General features: G+C 45.6%; 1 protein-coding gene across 2 annotated transcripts in view; it reads left to right on the top strand.

The window, feature by feature from the left end:
* The window catches only part of KIRREL3 (kirre like nephrin family adhesion molecule 3), a 737,348-nt gene that overhangs the window by 715,009 nt on the left and 2,491 nt on the right, over positions 1-19,848 (top strand). For both annotated transcript variants that reach the window (XM_080983902.1, XM_080983903.1), the window contains one exon: positions 18,213-18,299. In XM_080983902.1, the coding sequence (XP_080840028.1) occupies positions 18,213-18,299 (87 nt within the window). The remainder of the gene's footprint in view (positions 1-18,212; positions 18,300-19,848) is intronic.

The following is a 19,848-nucleotide window of genomic DNA, read 5'->3' on the forward strand; positions in this document are numbered from 1 at the left end:
CACTGATGCATCTAGTTCATTATTGTATTCCGCCGTTGGAGTCAGCCTGCTTTGAATACAGTCATACCTCATGTTACGTTAGCTTCAGGTTGCGCATTTTCAGGTAGCATCCCGCGCGACCCAGAAGTACCGGAAAGGGTTACTTCCACGTTTCGCCACTCGCGCATGCACAGATGCACAAAATGACATCATGCGTATGCACAGAAGCGGCGAATCGCCACACGCAGACTCGGGTTGCTTTCTTTTCAGGTTACAAACGGGCCTCCGGAATGGATCCCATTTGCAACCAGTGGTACCACTGTACGGTACCAGTTGCTGGTAACCACAAGAAGCGGGACAGCTGTTGTGCCCGTGTCCTGCGTTTGGGCTTCCCACAGGCATTTGGTTGGCTACTGTGAGAGAAGGATGTTGGACTAGACTGGCCATTGGGTTGATCTTGAAGGCTCTTCTTATGTCTGCTCTGGCTAGAAGCAGCTCTCCACTGTTTGAGACGGGAGACATCCCTAGCCGTACCTGAGATGCCGGTGAATGAACCGGGGGCCTTCGTCTTGCAAGGCAGGTGCTCTACCACTGAGCTACCACCTGCAAATGAAACTTACACATGCAAGCTTCCAACAGTTGACAAGAGTTAGGGAGAAATGCTCATAAGGCTGGCTGAAGAATTCGCCCCATAGGATTTCTCTGATCTCTACTGTTGCTAATACATGGAGCTGTAGACTGTTGTTTCAGCAGCTCCCTGCAACTGCTGTGTTCTGCATCCAAATGGCAGCTTTGCTTTCCGCCTGCCGATGTCACGTTATAAATGACTAATACAAGCAAAACAAATGGAAAGAACACTGAACCGTAAAAAAATAAACCCATCCAGCCATAAAAGCAGAGAACAGATGCAAAAAAAAAAAGACGGGAGGGAGAGAGGAAGCAAGCAGACTGATTTTAAGCACACCTCCAACCATTACTACCGCAGGCTTACAGCCACCTTTCGTCAACATTCATTCATTAGGGCTGGGAAAGGGTGCTCTGTAAACGATCAATGGAATCCCTGGTTTGAGAGGGGATGCTTTGTGGGGTGGGCAGAATCGATTTTAGATGGTACACATGTACAGAGTGGAGCCCTTGAAATCAGTTTGAAAGGAAGATAAACGGCAGAGGCGTCACGTTGCTTTGTTATTCTGCTGGTGCTGCTTCTGAAATTGCTGTTTTGTTTCAGTTCAAAGGTCCCCATAAGATAGAGACCAACATGCTCGTTTCTCCTTCTTCCTCTGTTGTTTGCCCCACACCCAAATGGAAGTTGGTAAATAGAAACACCCAGATTGTTTCAGCCTGGAGCAAAAGGCCAGGATAAAAAAAAAAATAAGCAAAGTAGATATTTTAGTGTTGTATTACAGCTGGAGGGCTGCGGTTCAGTTTGCATTTAGAGGCAAACTTTTCTAATCTTCAATTCCTGAAATGATACATAAACCAAAACAAAGCCGTTGTTCAAGTTTCTCACTTTTCTGAATTTCACAATGCAGTTCTTCAGCCAAGTACTGGGTACAGAAAGTTACTAAGGTAATGTGTGTACAAAGATGAAAATATTAGTGAAAATAATGTGCAAAAGTAAACTATATTAGGGGACATTGCTTTTTTGTATTTTTAAAATTGCATTTTTAAAAAGGTGCATGTTAGGCAAAATTCACATTAAATTGCTGGTGAATTTTCATGACAACATTCAAATAAAATAATAATAATGAATAGTTTTCTAGCATGCAATTACAAGTTACAAGATTTTTAAAAATCATAAAATCATTCCAACTGCAATTTTTTTGGGGCTGAACTAGACAATTGCTAGGTATTTAGCCGCTTGCTACTACCTGTGTTCTAGTCAGGGAAGAGAAGAGACAAGCCTCCCCCTACTCATGTTCAGCCTTCCTGATAAAGACCATTGACTGACCCTCAGATATTCAGGTATTTAGAAGGGCTATGGGCTCTTAACCATTTACACACACATACACACTTATGTTGCAAGTCCCCCTGAGACTAATTTGAGCAGTAGATGCCTGAGAAATTAATTAATCAATTAAAAAAATCACAAACTGAAGTGGCAAAATAAACGCGAGATGGGGAGAATGAGAAACAGAGAGAAAGCAAACTGGACAGGTTTACTGATCCCCAGTGCTTTTTTTCTGGTAGTATGCAATGGAATGAAGGGTTTGGTTTTGTTATTCAAAGTTGGAGACGGTCCAACTTTCAGCCCCATCTCACTGAGCTCTGAGCCAGGAGCTGGAGAGGGCAATAAACTGGAGGCAGCTTCAAAGGCTGAGCTGCCGCTGCTTCCTTACCCCAAGTCAGTGTGGATGCAACCACACACCCCAAAAGAAGCCACCGAAAGGACTGGGAGGAGCCTCTCTCCTCAGCCGGTGCATACCCCAGAACTGGCTCCCCCAGAAACCTCCACCCTCCAGCACTGCTCCTGGCCTCCTCCCTGTCCCCTTGGCTGCGGAGTGGAAGGAGAGGAAAACCCCATCAGCACTGAGCAGGACCCCCTTTCCCAGCACCCACCATGCCGACCCTGTTGGGCTGCTGCCAGTGAGGCAAGCGGAGCCAGGCGATATGGGAGAGGCTGGGAACTGCAGGTGGGCAGAGTGCTGTTGCACTCATGTCCAGCTTGCAGGTTTCCAGTAGGCATTTGGTCAGCCACTGTGAGAGCAGGATGCTGGACTTAGTTGTTGTTGTTGTTGTTTAGTCGTTTGGACATGTCTGACTCTTCGTGATCCCATGGACCAGAGCACGCCAGGCACTCCTGTCTTCCACTGCCTCCCGCATTTTGTTCAAACTCATGCTGGTAGCTTCGAGAACACTGTCCAACCATCTCGTTCTCTGACGTCCCCTTCTCCTTGTGCCCTCCATATTTCCCAACATCAGGGTCTTTTCCAGGGAGTCTTCTCTTCTCATAAGGTGGCCAAAGTATTGGAGCCTCAGCTTCATGATCTGTCCTTCCAGTGAGCACTCAGGGCTGATTTCCTTCAGAATGGATAGGTTTGAACTTCTTGCAGTCAATGGGACTCTCAAGAGTCTCCTCCAGCACCATAATTCAAAAGCATCAATTCTTCGGCAATCAGCCTTCTTTATGGTCCAGCTCTCACTTCCATACATCACTACTGGAAAAACCATAGCTTTAACTATACGGACCTTTGTTGGCAAGGTGATTTCTGCTTTTTAAGAAGCTGTCTAGGTTTGTCATTTTTTTCCTCCCAAGAAGCAGGCGTCTTTTAATTTCGTGACTGCTGTCACCATCTGCAGTGATCATGGAGCCCAAGAAAGTAAAATCTCTCACTGCCTCCATTTCTTCCCCTTCTATTTGATGGGCATACAAAATGGCAGACAAAAAGCCATTCTATTAGGGGAATTTTCTTGCAAAAAAAAAACCAACCATGTTCATGAAGGATTTTTTTTTTAAGTCACAAAAATCTGCAGTAATGTGGAGTACTAAATTTAAGATCAGAAGACTGAGAACCAAAATTGACAGATCCATCCGTCCCTAAATAGTAGGCACTCTCTCCCAGAATAGACATTCTTCCACTGCAAAAGTTTGGCTGGAACTCTGCTCTTAAAGAGGATGATGAGTCCATCCTTGCTCTATGCAAGATTTGATGCCCTGTTCTCTCTTTTTCTCTCTTTGGGATACTACCCCTCTTGATAGCAGGATCTCAGTGCTAATGAAGATTTCCTTCCAGATCATTAAAAAGCCTCTGTGCATTTCCTTCTCATTGCTCGCTACGCCACACACAAGCTGCTGCCTTCAGCAATAAAACGTCCATCCTGTGCATCCTCAATAAGAGCCTAATAAGAGTCTCCAAAATTTGTCAATGAGCTGACAGATCAAGTTAAAGAATCCAGCCTCATTAATGAGCAGCTATGATGAATTCCTGGCAAGGGAGCAAGCTGTACAATGATGGCACAAAGGTAGCAGAACAAACTGGTGTGGGTAGACTGAGCCAGGGGTTCTGAGGAAATGGCAGTGTGGGGAGGCGATGACTCCAATCATGATTCTGACTCAACAACCACACGCCAATCCTTCTTTCTTGGAGGTCTGTCATCTGCACCCATCGGCTGCCTGTCATAGTTAGCATCTCTGGGTGTTGCAAGCAAGCTCCCGCCACCACCTTCCAGGCCCAAAGCAGAGCCCAGTATTAATAATCCTTCTCCAGGTAAGCTGCAGTGACAGTGATCTCTGCAGGGTGTCTCTGCCCTACCACATGGGCTGCTACTGCTTCTCACACTTGTTTTCCACCCAAAGAGAGAGAGAGAGGGAAATCGCGCACCCAAATGCTCTGCCTCCATTCTTAGCAGGCTGCCTTCAAGCCAAATCTCATTACTCCCTGTATTTCCTGGTCACATTTCTAACCTCTCTGTGTCCCTTTGAATTATCTCTCTGCCCTCTCCGATGTTCACAACACCTCACCATTTAATATCAGCTGTGAGTATGATTAGCATGCCGAGTCCTCTCACATAGAGATCATATAATGCAGATGTTAAATAGGAGCAGACAGAACATCAGCCACCACAGCGCTCCATTAGATGACACCTCCCCGGCACTCAATGCATTACAGAACACCATTACCCTTTCTGCTTGTCCTTCACGCGTTTCTCAATCCACGCGACAGGGCTCGCTTCCAAACCAGCCTGAATTACCTACAAGAGGCTTGGCGAGACACCATCCAAACAACTTTGCTGAAAATCTAAAGGTATTACATATAGCAACCACACCTCCCTTCAACTGCTAATATTGTAATTCCATCAGAAAAGCAATCAGGTTTGTGCTGTGTAATTTGCTCCTTCCCAACACGATGGGTCGCCCGTTGCTAATGTTTCCTTTGTCCCCTAGGAAACTTCTCTTAATGTTTTCCACTATTGAGGTCCTATTGGATAAACACTGCCAGGATCCCTTTTTCTTCATTTTTTTTTTAAAAAAACAGTATCACATGCTCATTCCTCTCCACTGCTTTTGCAATCAGCACGACGGTTCTCAAACCCTTTTCCTAATTAATAGTTAGCACACCTAGATGCAGTCTTACTGCTCAGGCTGCCTGCTTGAAATGCAAGTCATATTTGTTCAAGTCAGTCTCCCTCCCTTATTATATTTATATATATTTTACCTAAAGTATTTAATTGCACTACAATTGTATAAAGAGGTACTTTTAGGTTCCTGGGGAAGTTCATCGCTCTGTGGGAAAGGACATGCTAGGAGCATGCAAAAGATCCCTGGTATTGCCAGTTCAAATGATCCAGTGCCAAATAAGGAGGGAAGACCTTGAGACCTTGGAGATCTGCTGCTAGTTAGAGTAGACTATACTGGAATCAATGGACAGCCATCTAACCTTGAAGTAAAGCAGCTTACAATGTTCTGCCCACTATGGGTGGGGATCCAGTTGGCTATCAGAGCTTTGCACAGCATCCTGCACAGTGTTTTGCAAGCCCAAATGATCAGCCGAATCTGTGTGGGCAAAATCAAGCCATGTGACATTACTGTGTCATCTGGTGATTGACAGTTGGGAGTCCCCACACACCTGTCAAACTTGGCCTGCAGGAGGTGGAGTAGGTAAGGACCTGTCTCACTGGATGGATCCAGTTCCTCACCTCTACATTAGGAGGAGTCAGTCACAGCAAAACCAGCAAAATCTGGGGTCAAGAGATCCAGTTTCCGGGGTCCATGGACAAGTAAGCTGGGAAAGTGGCAGTGATCTGCAGACAAAGGTCAGAGTCTGAGTGGTCTGGCCAAGCAGATTCAGAGGTATCATAAGCTCAGCAAACTCCAGATGTGCCATGCTGAGAAGGAACTGGAGCTGCAGGGAGGGCTGAAAATGCAAGCAGCAGTCCCAGGGTGATGTACAGAGGTGTCTTTCCTATTGGGCTTACTGTCTTGTTGTGCCAGGGCGCTAGCCTCTTAGGGGTGCCCCAGCGAGTGGGGGAGCTGCACGGCTTTGCTGGCGGCTTCCCCTTTGCCTGCACGCCTGCCAGCTGTGCCCCGTCAACCATGTGGCTGGCAGGCGTGCAGCTTGCCTCCCAAGCCTCCGTGGAAGGAAAGCGATCCCCGCAGAGGCTTGGGAAAAGGTCGACAACTCTGGGAAACGGGGGCGGCACCGGAGGGATCTTTGCACCATGGTGCCAGATATGCTTAAGACGGCCCTGGTGATGTAGTTTGTTGTTGTTGTTGTTGTTGTTTAGCCGTTTAGTCGTGTCCGACTCTTCGTGACTCCATGGACCAGAGCACACCAGGCATTCCTGTCTTCCACAGCCTCCTGCAATTTGGTCAAACTCATGCTGGTAGCTTCGAGAACACTATCCAACCATCTCATCCTCTGTCGTCCTTGTGCCCTCCATCTTTCCCAACATCAGGGTCTTTTCCAGGGAGTCTTCTCTTCTCATGAGGTGGACAAAGTATTGGAGCCTCAGCTTCACGATCTGTCCTTCCAGTGAGCAATCAGGGCTGATTTCCTTCAGAATGGAGAGGTTTGATCTTCTTGCAGTCCATGGGACTCTCAAGAGTCTCCTCCAGCACCATAATTCAAAAGCATCATGCAGTAACACCAATACAGCCAGTGTAGTGTGGTGGTTACAGTATTGAACTTGGGAGATGAGGGTTCAAGTCCCTACTTAACCTTGAAGCTTGCCAGGTGACCATGGACCAGTCACTGTCTCTTAGCCTAACCCTACCATGCACAGGGTCATTGTAAGAATAAAATGGAAAGAGGGAGAAGAACCATGCATGCCACCTTGTGCTCCTCAGAGGAAAGCTGGGTTTAAAATGCATAAACAAACAAACAAACACACACTTTCCAGGGAGTGTGTTTTTCCACACATTGTTTCAGAAAGTGCAAATTTGGTAGGTTTGCTTTTAAGTGCAAACGAAATCAAATTTATCTCAAATCCCTAGGTGTAGCATAAGTCGCAAATGAAGTATGGCAGACAGAACACCAGCTAAATCAGAAACGAACACTCACCAGACCTCTAGTAACTGGGTTGTGTGCATATTTTGCAATTTGTAAAAGTGCAGGATGTGACTTCAGGAGCAGCAGTAGTGGACAGCAGTGCTCCCAGCAGCTGAATCGGTGCTGCTTACTAGGAAGAAGTGGGGAGCCAGTAGGGAGGTTGGTGTGGGGCAGAGGCAGAGGCAGGAGCTGGCTCTGCCAGTGCATTTGTACTGCACTGACCTCCCTGCTGCTTCATCCCTCTCCTTCCTGGTAAGCAGCAGTGGCTCGGGAGGTCAGGTGAGCACCACGCCATTGACTGCTGAGGAGCAGATTCCAGAAAATCTCAGCCTTTGTACATGAAAAAAACAACAACAGCCCTTATTCTAGCCCTTATTGTTGTGAAGCTGTGCTTGAAAGCATGTGGGCCTTAAAGCCAGATGAAATACATTAAGCTGCTGTTACAATAGGGTGAGCTGTTCCACATCAACAGAACTACTCTCATCTTTAGGATGGGATGATAATTTCTGTCTCCTCTTCTCATATACCTCCTCTCTTTCCTTCTGACTGTGGAAGTCAGAGCTTGATCTTTGCCATTTCCCCCCATTTTGAAAGACTCTGCTGTGTGCCATACATGTGTGTGTACTGTACATGCACGTAACACGCATGCAATACCATCCATGCCTGCACACAACACACACCCCAAGTCTGTGTTATGTCCTTTTCACCCCACCATTTTTCTTTCACTTTCATTGTCAAGAACTTTAAAAAAAAACAGAGAGAAAGAGATCAAGTCTTTATTGATTTTAGAGCTGTAATTAATTTCATCCTTTCCGCCTTTGTCAATGAATTCTCTGCCTCTCTGCCTCATAATCTTGTGCAGTTAAAGTGGATTGACTCCAACTTCACCCCCTCCCTTTGACACTGCATATCTTGCCATCCTTTACAAGCCTCAGGTGCCAGGTCCTGAAATTACTTTGGATCAGGCTGTCACTCACTGAAAGTCTACCTCTTTGGGAAAGCTGGATGTTCCCAGCAGATGCTAGTAATCACATTAATAGCCTGGATCTTTTCAGAAACCTTATCATCTCACATGACCCAAAGCGACCCTGGATAGCCATCAACTGTGTTCTAGATCAAAACACTGCTCATTTAGAGCTGTGGGAAGTGTTCTAAGAAGCTTCCCCACAGTTATTGCAAATTTGTGGGGAGAGAGAAAAAGAAGGGAGAGGAGATGAGAAGGATCAGTGACTGGTGCACAACATATTTCATGTTTAAACCAACAGCAGAGAATGGAGCAGGCTGTGCAATAGAAAGCTGGTTGGTATTTGTGTGGGGAGCTATGATCAATGTGAGCCTAGTAGTACCATGAGCATCAGTGTGTAGAGCAACAAGTGCAACTTTTACCTTTGTACTGTAGGCTAGTTCCTATGCGCGCGCGCACGCACACACACACACACACACACACACAGCCTATCCTCCATCTAGGCAACAAGAGTCATTATCACAAATCAATGATACCTTCCAGGTAAACAAAAAACCTCAGAGAGTATGAAGCAAATCTGGTGAGAGGTGTGGTCTGGATAGAAAGGGTGTGGTTTCCCCTGAAGGGAGTCCCAAGGGCCAGTTAGAGGCACATCTGGCCTCTGGACCTGAGGTTCCACACCTGTTTTAGCTTAAGAATGCTTGAGCCTCTCACTTTGTTATGAAAAAATGAGCTGCTCCTGCTTCTTTATTGAACAGGCTACCTCTACATGTCACTTTGCTGATAGGAAGCCTTCCATCCTTGCAGGTCAGAACTAGCATCATAGATCCAGCCACAACTATACAGTGACCACCATCAGGACATTCAGTCAGTGTTTGATGTAAATGATTGTTTTTTTTAAATGTCAAAGGGCATGATTATGCGAATTGCAGAAAGTTTTCAATTTGTTACCTAACTCAAAAAATGCAACGTGGAGAATGAAAAGGTATCATCTCAGCTGCACTGCTGGCACATTAACAACTGCAATTGCCCATTAAACGCTTGACTTAAATGTGCCTGATTGTAATGGGAATTTGCCAGACAGGATGCTAAAGTAGCGCATGTAGAAGTGGAACCAAGACCAGGTTGTAAATGCTTGCAGGATGGGCCACCCCAGCATTTTTGCCAAGTTTAGGGTGTGACTTTTGCTGCTGTACTGGAAACCACAGTGAAAGTCCAAGTGCCCAGTTAACACACACTCACATAAAGTTTTGTTTTGTTTTGTTGGAACAAGAAACAGTGGCTTTTTTCAAAGTGGCCGAGTCCTGAGCATCACTTATTTCACTTATTGAGTAGTTAATGTGCATAATAACCAGCCACTGTGCACACTCACCAGGCTTCAGGAAGTATATGTCCAGAATCCTTCTGTAAAGAAGGAATTGGGCACATCTCCCGGTCAATATACGTAAGTAATGTGCTTATATTGACTGTATTTTGTTCATTCTCCAGCCAGTATGCATAATCTCCAACAGAGAAACTACTGTATAATAAAATACAATGCAGTATAAAAGAAAACTACAACATAGTGCATAAAACAACTTTTAAAAACCCAAATGAAAACATAGCAGCACATTTTGAAACATCTTTTAGCGTCAGAGATCCTTTCCCTCTTCACCCCGCCTCTTGCAAGGCACATCCTGACCCTCACTATACAACACTCATCCCACTAACACAAAGACATCCCACCCAAATTCTGCCTTACAGTTACACAAAACCACAGTACGAACTGCTTGTTCCATATCACTCAACCCATTCTACTCCCACACCTCACATGCATTCATCAGTACACACAAACACACCATCCCACCCAGGAGTTCCAATTATCTCCCACTACATCACCAATCAATCTTTCTACTCAACCTGAAATATATGACAAAAACACCAAGACAACAATGATACCATCCACTGACAGAACTGTATAAAATAATACAGATTGCCACCTGTCAGTCACACCCAGGTTGCTGTCTCCCACCCAGTACTCACATGCAAGGATGAATTGTGCTCCTTCCCCACCCCATCTCAAACATTTCAACCCACACAAGGAAGAGGGAGCGGGGAGCTTGCATCTATCAGAGTATGGTGGAGGCTGGCTGGTAGAGGGAACAGGAGCATTTGGCGCTACAACATTTTATTGCAGGTATCGCTTGTGGTGCACTTTTCTCGCTGCACATTTTGGTTACATCCTGCATATTTGGGTTGTGTCCTGCCCATATGTCCTGCATAGATATGTGTGTGTGTGTGTGTGTGTGTGTGAGTGAGTGAGAGAGAGAGAGAGAGAGAGAGAGATAGAGAGTCTGTAAGGATGATTGTCCCCTCTCTTACAGAGTTATTTTTAATGTTTACTGAGGTAATAAATGCAAGGCAAGGCACTTGGAGCACACAGTGAGTGTTGTTGTTACTACAAAACAGCCAGCAGCAGCAGTCAACCTCTCTAAAAACAGCCAACTGCTGCCTTCCAATGGTGGAAGTTTGTATGATCATCAGGCTTCACAACACCAGCTTGTGCCATGGTGTAACTCGAGGACACTGGCTAAATTGATTAGCAAAGACCTTGTTTGCTCCAGGAACGGGGGGGGGGGGGGGCGGGCAGCGGCAGTTTTCAAAACAAAACAATCCCTACTTGGTTGCTGAGTTTGAGCCACAGAGTGGCTCTCTGGCTTAATCCCCAACTCGGCCACCACTCGCTTCCCAGTCTGACATTGTTTGCTGGCGAGCGACGGTGCCAGAAGGAATTAGGAGCCATTTGTCTTGTTTTCCCTCCACCTCCACTTCCCCACAAAATCTGGACATGCCCTTGAATTCAACGGTCCTGGCAATAAGTTAATGGCAGCTACTCAACTTTAACAGGTCTGTGGGTAAGCTTTATCGCCAGCCATCTGTGTTGACAGCAGTGTAACCAAAGCTCAAAAGCATATTGGAATCTTTGGCCATATGGCAGCCAGGAAGGGAGAGCCAATGAGTCCAGGAGAAGAGTTTGCATTATATACAGAAGCAGGTGCCCAGAGAGGGAGGCACATCCCTTACCTGACAGCTAACAGGAAAAGGTTGTCCTTGGGGTCCATACACAACAAGAGAGCCATGTTTCCCTAGAATCATAGAACTGCAGAGTCAGAAGGGAATCTGAGGACCACCCAGTCCAACCCCCTGCAATGCAGGAATCTCAACACAGGACTCCCAGCTGGATCATTAACACAAGGCCATCTCTATTAAGGGCATTCCACTTTGCCAATGCAGACTTTATTATCATCTCCTTTTAGAAACATGAAGAACCATGAAGGCTGTCAGAAATAAATAAATAAACAAACAAACAAACAAACAAAATAATTTGCTATTTACACCCCACCCATCTGGCTGGGTTTCCCCAGCCACTCTGGGTGGCTTCCAACAAAATATTAAAATACAATACAGTGGTACCTCTAGATATGAACGGGATCCGTTCCAGAGCTTTTCGCCGCTTCTGCGCATGCACGTGGTGTCATTTTGAGTGTCTGCGCATGCGCAAGCAGCGAAACCTGGAAGTAACACGCTCCGTTACTTCCGGGTTGCCGCAGAGCGCAACTCGAACACGCTCAACTCAAAGCGTATTCAACCCGAGGTATGACTGTAGTCTGTCAAACATTCAAAGCTTCCCTAAACAGGGCTGCCTTCAGATGTCTTCTAAAAGTCTGGTAGTTGTTTTTCTCTTTGACATCTGGTGGGAGGGTGTTCCACAGGGCGGGCGCCACTACCGAGAAGGCCCTCTGCCTGGTTCCCTGTAACTTGGCTTCTCGCAGCGAGGGAACCACCAGTGATAACTTATACAAAGCTAAAAACCATTTAATGCTGATTTTAGGTGTTTTATTATGACTGCGGCAATTTTTTTTTATTATTGAGATGCGTTACTGTCAGGTGCTTAGAGGTTAAAGCACTAGAGAAGGCCTTTTCAGAAAATATCAGTCAATAAATCTCTCTAACCTGTTCCTCACCCCATTCTGCAAAACACTCTCAACACCTTCCCCTTCCCTTGATGCTACAAAAGGCTTTACTTCTTAGTCCCTTTTACCATCCTGGCCAGTAGACCAGTTCCACGTTGACTGCTGGGCCAAAACTCTCCCATTCTTTTCAACACCCTTCTTCCAAACATGAGCTTTGAGTGCTTCCTGATGAGTATTCTGTTCACGGGGATAATCTAGCCAAGCACTTTCCATTTTATGCTTTTCATTAAATCTCACCAACATCTAAATAGCAAAATCGATGCTTTTGTCAGCAGTGTGACATGTAGCAATAAGATTCCTCTTCCTGGTTTTGCTTCCCTGCCCCACTTGCCCACAAACCGCCTGGTTAGTTTCCTCATGAGAAAGCAGCACGGGCAGCAATTCAGCTCATAGGATTTTGCAGGTACATCACAATCACAACCAGGAAAAGGCATTTGAAGTTATCAGGTGGGTGACGGAGTTCCCTGTATGGAACTGCCATGCCCCTGTTACAGCAGATTTGGTCTCGATGGACAAATGTCATTGCCTGATATAAGGCACCTACATCTATTCCTAAATAAACATGTGTAGTTTCAGGATCTCTGGGCTTGAACTCTGGGATGGGAAGGAAACCTAGCGAGGTGCTGTGGGCTGCAGGCACACAGCACGCTCAGGCATGGAGGGATTATAGGGGTGGCCAACATTGCCCTCTGCAATTGGCTGGCAGTATGGAGCATCTGGATTGGCCAGACATGGTATAAATAGCATGATCATAGCAGTGAGTCAGGACTTCTGCCTTTGCCAGCTAAAATGGGCTGATGCTTGCTGCACTTCAAGTTCTCCAGCTCAAGCTGCTGATTTCAGTGGCCTTGAGATGGATGCACCACTTTAGATTCAAGGATGGCCACTCATAGCCTTGTCATGGCCCTGAGCGACAGGACAGATCCTAGGAGGTCCTGAAGCAAGGGAACAAAGGGCATTGATCAAATCAATATTCCCCTTAAGCCAGGAAGGGACATTGACCAGTGGTCTCAAGTCCAATCGCCAGCATCACCAGGTGGACCAAGAGAAACTCCGCTTGAAATATAGAAAGTCACTGTTGGTCATTGTAGACAATTGGATCTGTGATCTGACTCAGTAGAACACAGCTCCCCATGATTCTAGAAGCCAGGGTCTGTGTGCAACAAACTCGGTGCCTAAGGAAGAAGTCTGCCAATTTCAAGTATTTTGGCAAGAGAGTAAGAAGAGGTTGGCTGCATTTCCCTGATACTTGCTAATCCTACCAGGTCATGTCACCTTTTGAATCCATTTTGCATTGTTGCCATTGTGTTTTTGCTAATTGAGACTGGAGTTTGCTTGCTGTGAACAGATTCAAGTGAGAGCTCCACCAGTATGGCCCTGGACTCTGCATGTGTTCCTCAAAGCAAAGTTTCCCAAGAGTGTGCTTTGTTATGGCACACCCAGCTGTGATCTGAGGCTGCAGTGGATCCTTTCTAACATGATCCATCGTCCCAAAGCTGCAGGCCAGGTGGCTGGAAGGCATCTGAGTTGTCAGTCACATTCTTAGCTTAACCAGTCACATGCTTAGTTATCAGTGGACTAAGTTTCAGAGACTTGAATGGATTCCCTCATTTCTCCCATAATGCATCTGTGTAGAACAGGAAGAAGAACTCTCTACTGCTGTTCTTTTCAGTGGTTTCATCAAGATACTACACTGTATCCATGTCCCCGAATTTTTATTTTGTTCCTTCCCTTACCCTGTTTTACAACAAATCCTTTCACTATGAATTTATTGTTTTTACTTAGTAAATATATTGTGCTCTTCCTCTCAAAGCAGCTCTGTTGTTTTTAAAGACTACAAAGTGCTGAGGTGTGTGTGTGTGTGAGAGAGAGACAATTTGACCAAAATTGTGGAGAATCAGGGTAAGGCTCATCAGTAACGTTAAGGGAAATAAACACACACCAGCTTTCCCCACTATTTGAGCACTAATGTAGATAGTAACTAAACCTGAGCGTGTGCACACACACATTTTATTCCTCTGTGCATCCAGAAGTCCTATTATTATTATTAACAACATTAGCTTTTGTCCCTGCTCCCCAAATTCACACGTGCATCCACCTTCTTTAATTCAGAGCTTTCCCATTGCAATCCTTTTCAGAATACAGTTGACGCTTGGGTTGTGAACGTGATCTGTGCTGGAGGCACGTTCTCAACCCGCAGCGTCCGCATCCCGTCTGTTGTGATTTGGTCTTCTGCGCATGTGCAAAGCGCAATTTAGTGCTTCTGTGCATGTGTGAGTGCCAAAACCCGGAAGTAACCCAATCCGGTACTTCCAGGTTTTGGCACGTCCGTATCCTGAAATGCGCAACCTGAAGCGTCTGTAACCCAAGGTATGACTGTATACACTTATAGAGCTTTGCACAATGCTTGAAATTCAGGTACCACACCGAACCACATCAGGGGTGGGTGGGGAAAGGCTTCCAAGGGACAGTTGGCAGCTCAAAGTGGGCTCCTGGTTGCTCCTTTGCTGCAGCAAGATGCACTCCCAGCTGCCCATCTTCTGAGCCTGTTGATACCTCCCTTTAGCCTGTGGATGGTGCTGGCTTGGCTGAGTCGCATACTGACACTCAGTGAATGGGTTTGCTACTAGTATGCAAGATAATACATAGCACATTCCATAAGCCATGTGCTCCATAGTTAATATGAGAAGGGGGAATCACATTCCATTGTCTTTGATTTATCCAGTCTCCTCTGTCCGTACTAAAATCAAGTCTTCTAATTGCAGTGCCCAAACCCTCAAGGTGGATCAGGTTGCTAAGGCAGATCAGCTGAGAGGAAGACCCTCTTTTGCACCCAGCGGGGCTTTAAAAATATATATACCTATATCAACCCATCGAATTTAAGGGGCAGGTCTGGGGAATAGATGGAAATGGAAGAGAGTATAAAGGAAAGGAGGGGGGATTGAGCCTCCAGCTGTTAGTTGCTGGAGTGAGATCATATTGAACTAAACCACAGTGTAAACTTTATGAAAGGTCACACTAATGAATGGCTTAATTCTAGAATTATAAATTAACTCATGTGGCTTTTCCTTTGTGAACAACTGTGCTTTTCTGGAGCTAACCAGCTCTCTAACATACACACAGTGAGTTGAGCTGATATGGTTATACTGCCACCTGCTGATTAATGCCACTATTTACATCTCAGAACTGCTCCAGAGATGGATGTGCAGAGAGATAAGCTTACTGAAAGTGAAGGGAGTGGGGAGTGTGCCCAAGTACACTCCCTTGTGTGAAAATTGCATACATGCTTGTTCACTTCAGCTTCCAAAAGGAAGAGAAGCTTTCAAAACTACTGTCTGGAGCCACAAAGATAAGTCCTTGCCGAAGACCACCTAGGCTGGGATGAGCTCTGAAGCAGTGGACTCAATGGAGGCAGATCCATTCAGGCAAATCAGGCACTGCCCCAGCCACTTTAATCTACGCTAAACCAATCCCCACCAGCCTGCCTTCTTACAACCAATCAGGAGATGGTTCTGTCTCTCATAGGCTCTGGCTCCACCTACTGTTGGTCTCCCTGCCTTACACCCCATCAGTTCCATGGAGCAACAGCCACCACTGAGTGGACTTCCTAACCCACACTACAGCACCTCCTAGTGTTGGATGGTGGTGGCACAAGGGTTAAATCCCTGCTTCTCATTCCTCAAGTGATCAGCCCAAGATCTACTGTAGGCTTGAACCTGAGCATGCAGAGCTGCTGACTTCAACACAATTAAATTTTAAGACGGGACCACAGCTCATAGACATAGTACATGTTTTGCATGCGGAAGATCTCAGATTCAGTCCTGAGCATCACTAGGCTGGCTGAAAGGAGAGATAGCCCACTGCCAGAATGTAGTCCCCTCAACAACACAAAAACATTCCCCTTCCATGCTTTGGGATCTGAACTGCAAAGACAGCAGGGGATTGACTATCATCAGCCCCTTTACAAAGGAACCAAAATGACATTTTTCAGGATCAACAAGGAAACCACAAGCTATTTAAAGGCACAGGGTAGTATCTAATGAAATTCTACTCAGAATAGTCCCACTGACATTAAGGAACCTAAGTTAATAATGTTCATTAACTTCAGTGGCTCTACTCTGAGTAGGACTAGCATCAGATACAACCCCTTAGATTGTACTCACCTGGGTACTGCCTGAGACAGCATCAAATGGCCAATGCTAATACACACACACCCAGGCTGGGCTGGGGGCTGGGGGATAAATTCAATGAAGTTTACATTTAAGCACAAAGCTATCAAATTCATACTTTATAAAACAATCCCCTCCCCCCCAAAAACAGCTTCCTTCAAATTCTGCACATCTCCACATTTTGCAATGCAGTTACCCAGCAAGTAGCGTGCATAAAAATGCATATACGGTTTTTGAACGCCTTGGTACTTGAGCATTTTGGCTCCCAAATGCAGAAAACCCAGAAGTAAGTGTTCCGGTTTTCAAACATTTTTTGAAAGCTGAACGTCCAATGCAGTTGTCGGCTATTGTTTCCGGGGCGCCTGCACCAATCGGAAGCTGCGCCTTGGTTTTCGAACGTTTCAGAAGTCGAACAGACTTCCGGAACAGATTACGTACGAGAACCAAAGTACTACTGTACAATGGTTAGTGTGCATCAAAACACACATATTAATGAAAATAGCAACAAAAAATGTGTACACTGAGTCAAATTGCATACAAAAATAGGTTTATTGGAGAAAATTCACACCAAAATGCTGTCAAATTTTATTTTAAAAAATCCACAAATTGCTGCTGAAATGTGGAGAGCTCAATTTAAAATGGGAGGGAAATGGGAAACTGAGAGAACCAAAATTGACAGATCCATCCAACCCTAATCCCAGGCCAGGTTATAGTGTATCCAGGGCCAACCACAGCTGGTGCAGAAAATTCCACAAGTCCCTCTCCCTACTCCCTGGCAGTAAGATAGTGTTGAATTAAATAACTAACAATTTACAGCCCTTTCGTGACCCTCAAAATTAGCAGCCTAGAGATCTCTCTCAGCATATGCACATACAATGCAGGTTCTAAATTTCCTTACCCCTATCCCTTTAAACAGAGAGGCCAGGACTGCGGTGCAACTTGACATTCAGCCCACTGAGAGGCCACATTGCCCATTTTGACTGGTGTGCTCTCTTTTCTCCCCTCCCCCCCCCGCCCCAGATTTAATACTTTTGACACATGTATTTATTCTATTGAATCAATTGATGCTACCAGCATATTTTTTTTTACCTCTGAGCAAACAAAAAAACAGGTGCCTTAATTTATTGCATTAAATAGCTGTATCAAAGACTTTCTGACAGATCAAGAGAAACTGCTGCAGGGGAAGGATTTCTGCCACCATTTGCCAAGCTTTTCTTTTTAAAAAAAAAGGAAAAGAAAGAAAAAGAAAAGCTAGACGCCAAGCAACAATCAGGACTGTATTGTAGATTTAGAATTGTGATTAGCCTCTGCATTCAGCAGCGGTAATTCCACCAGAAGCCCCAGACTTCAGTGGCAAAGAGAAAAATGGGAATGCTGAAGAGAAGAGATCAATATCTAGAGGAGATAAAAGGCAACAGAGAAATTGGCTGATAACTATTCAGATCTCGTGCATCCCACCTTCCTGAAAGAAGGGTAATTAAAGCCATATTCTAATTAACTTGTACTTTGCCCCCAATCAGAAGCATCCTTTGCAGAAAAACTAATGAGGCTGGGAGAATGGGTTCTTCCTTGTGGATCCGTCTGTCTAAGTAAAATAGAAAGCAGTCTTTAATTTGGGGCAGGAGAGGAGGGAAATGAGACAAAAGCTCTCTGAATAGTTGGGTGCTAAAGACTTCAGACCCCTCAACTGGTGCAGGTGAGAATCGGTGACCCCCTGCAAAAGCTCAGAGCCAAACCATACCTGCTCTGCAAATATGTGCATATAAAACTCAACACTCGCTTCAATTAGGAAGGGGTGGTTTTGAGCAGAGGAGTTGCGCTACTGAGCTTCTGCTACAACCCAGATCTAAGAGGAGGAGGAGAAAGAGATTTGCTGACAGCAGCTGGATGATTCCATCCTCCTTTCTACCCTGCTCCCTGTCCAAACTGCCAAAAATGCTGGATATGGGGGTGAGAGGGAAGAAGGCATTTCACAACCAGCAGTGCCATTGAGGTATCTGACAATGTTCCTGCTGCCACAGGCTGAAAGACGAACCCAGATTAATTCCATGGATGGGTGCTTCAACAGTATTTGCTAATCTGCCTCTCCTGTTTGCAGATGGACAGGAGCGAGTTCCAGCAGGATTCGGTCCTCAAGCAGCTGGAAGTGCTCAAGGAGGAAGAGAAGGAGTTTCAGAATTTGAAGGTAATTGACTACAGCAGGGGTGGGGAGCATGTGGCCCTGGAAATGGTGCTGGACTCCAGTTTCGCATCAGTGTAGACACAGTGCCCAGAGTTGATGGGAGCTGTAGTCCAGACAACATCTGTAAGGCCACAGGGGCTCCTTTCCTGGGCAGCAGGATACTTACTACTTTACTCATGCAGGCAACAATGCTACCTTGGGGTTAACAGATCCAGGGATTCCTTAGTCACCTGTATCTGGCAAGCAGTTAGGAAAACAAGTCAAGTCCGGTTTAAGCCAATGAAGTGCCACTAGAATCAACATCAATACAATAAGCTCAAGTACTTATCGCAGCAGGTAGCCATGTTTCTTCATTATACCATGAGAGGCTGGTAACCACCAGCGCTGCCACCTTTTACAAAGCAATTAAAGTGAAATTTGGGGCAATTCACACAGCCAGACTCAATCATATTGAGAACATGGGTGAGAGTGCGGCCCAGAGGAGTTCAGCATGTGATGGCATCATCCTGTGGTTACATCAACAGCCCCCCAGTTCCGTATTCAAATCGGTAGCTACTGCAGCGCTCAAATGCCTCCAGCGGCAGCTTGGGGAACAATGTGCCAAACTCAATGTAGATCTGCTAAAACCACGTAACGCAAAACTCATTGTAGATAAGATATACTAAAACAGAGGCAGGGAACCGATTGTTGTTGTTGGGATACTGCCGGGAAAACGGGGGCATCAGGCAGGCATCAGGCAGGCCCCCAGCTGGCTCCAGCCACCGGCCGGCAGCCAGTCTCCCTTGGAACAGCATCAATCAGCGGCATGAGCCTCAGATACGTTTAGAGACCCGTGCACGCTCTATCAGCAGAGTGTGCAAATCTTCTTACAGCACAAGAAGCGGACAGAGAAATATGTAAGCATAATGTATAGTATTTTATTCAGCATAGTTCAAGAACAAAGGAAAACATGTCTGCTTCCCTTCGTCTCCAGCAAAACAGCAGTAACCCAAAAGCTACCTATATACAAACAGAAGTGCTGGAAGTAAACAGGCATGTGACACAACAGTCATGCCTGTTCCCTTCTAAGGTAGAACAGAACGATATCCTAACAATTATCTGCCACCACCATCCCTGCAGGCCAAGTGTGACAGGTGGGTGGGGCCACTTGCTTGTCAATCACCTGATGCCACAATGATATCTGATGTCCTTTCTTCCCTGCCCGCATGATTTGAAATACAGGCAACAACCATTTTGCATGGGGATTCCCTTCCTTTTTCTGGGTCCAAAAGTGGTCATATGTCAGTGATCACATGTCATTTGGATGCTCCTAAAATGGCTCCTATCTGTACTACTATTTAAGAATTTGCACCTGAATTTCCTTCCCCTCCCACTTCCCTTGTTGTCCCTTTCCCCTTGTATGTTGTGTTTTTTAGATTGCAAGTCCGCAGGCCAGGAACTGCCTTGTTTAAATTTATTGTGTGTAAGCCACTCTGGCTGAATGCTGGGGTAAAAAAATACATTCGTACCTTGGATCTCAAATGCCTTGACTCCCAAATGATCGAAACCCAGA

Source organism: Podarcis pityusensis (assembly GCF_964106645.2).
Source record: "Podarcis pityusensis genome assembly, chromosome: 15".
NCBI classification, from domain to species: domain Eukaryota; kingdom Metazoa; phylum Chordata; class Lepidosauria; order Squamata; family Lacertidae; genus Podarcis; species Podarcis pityusensis.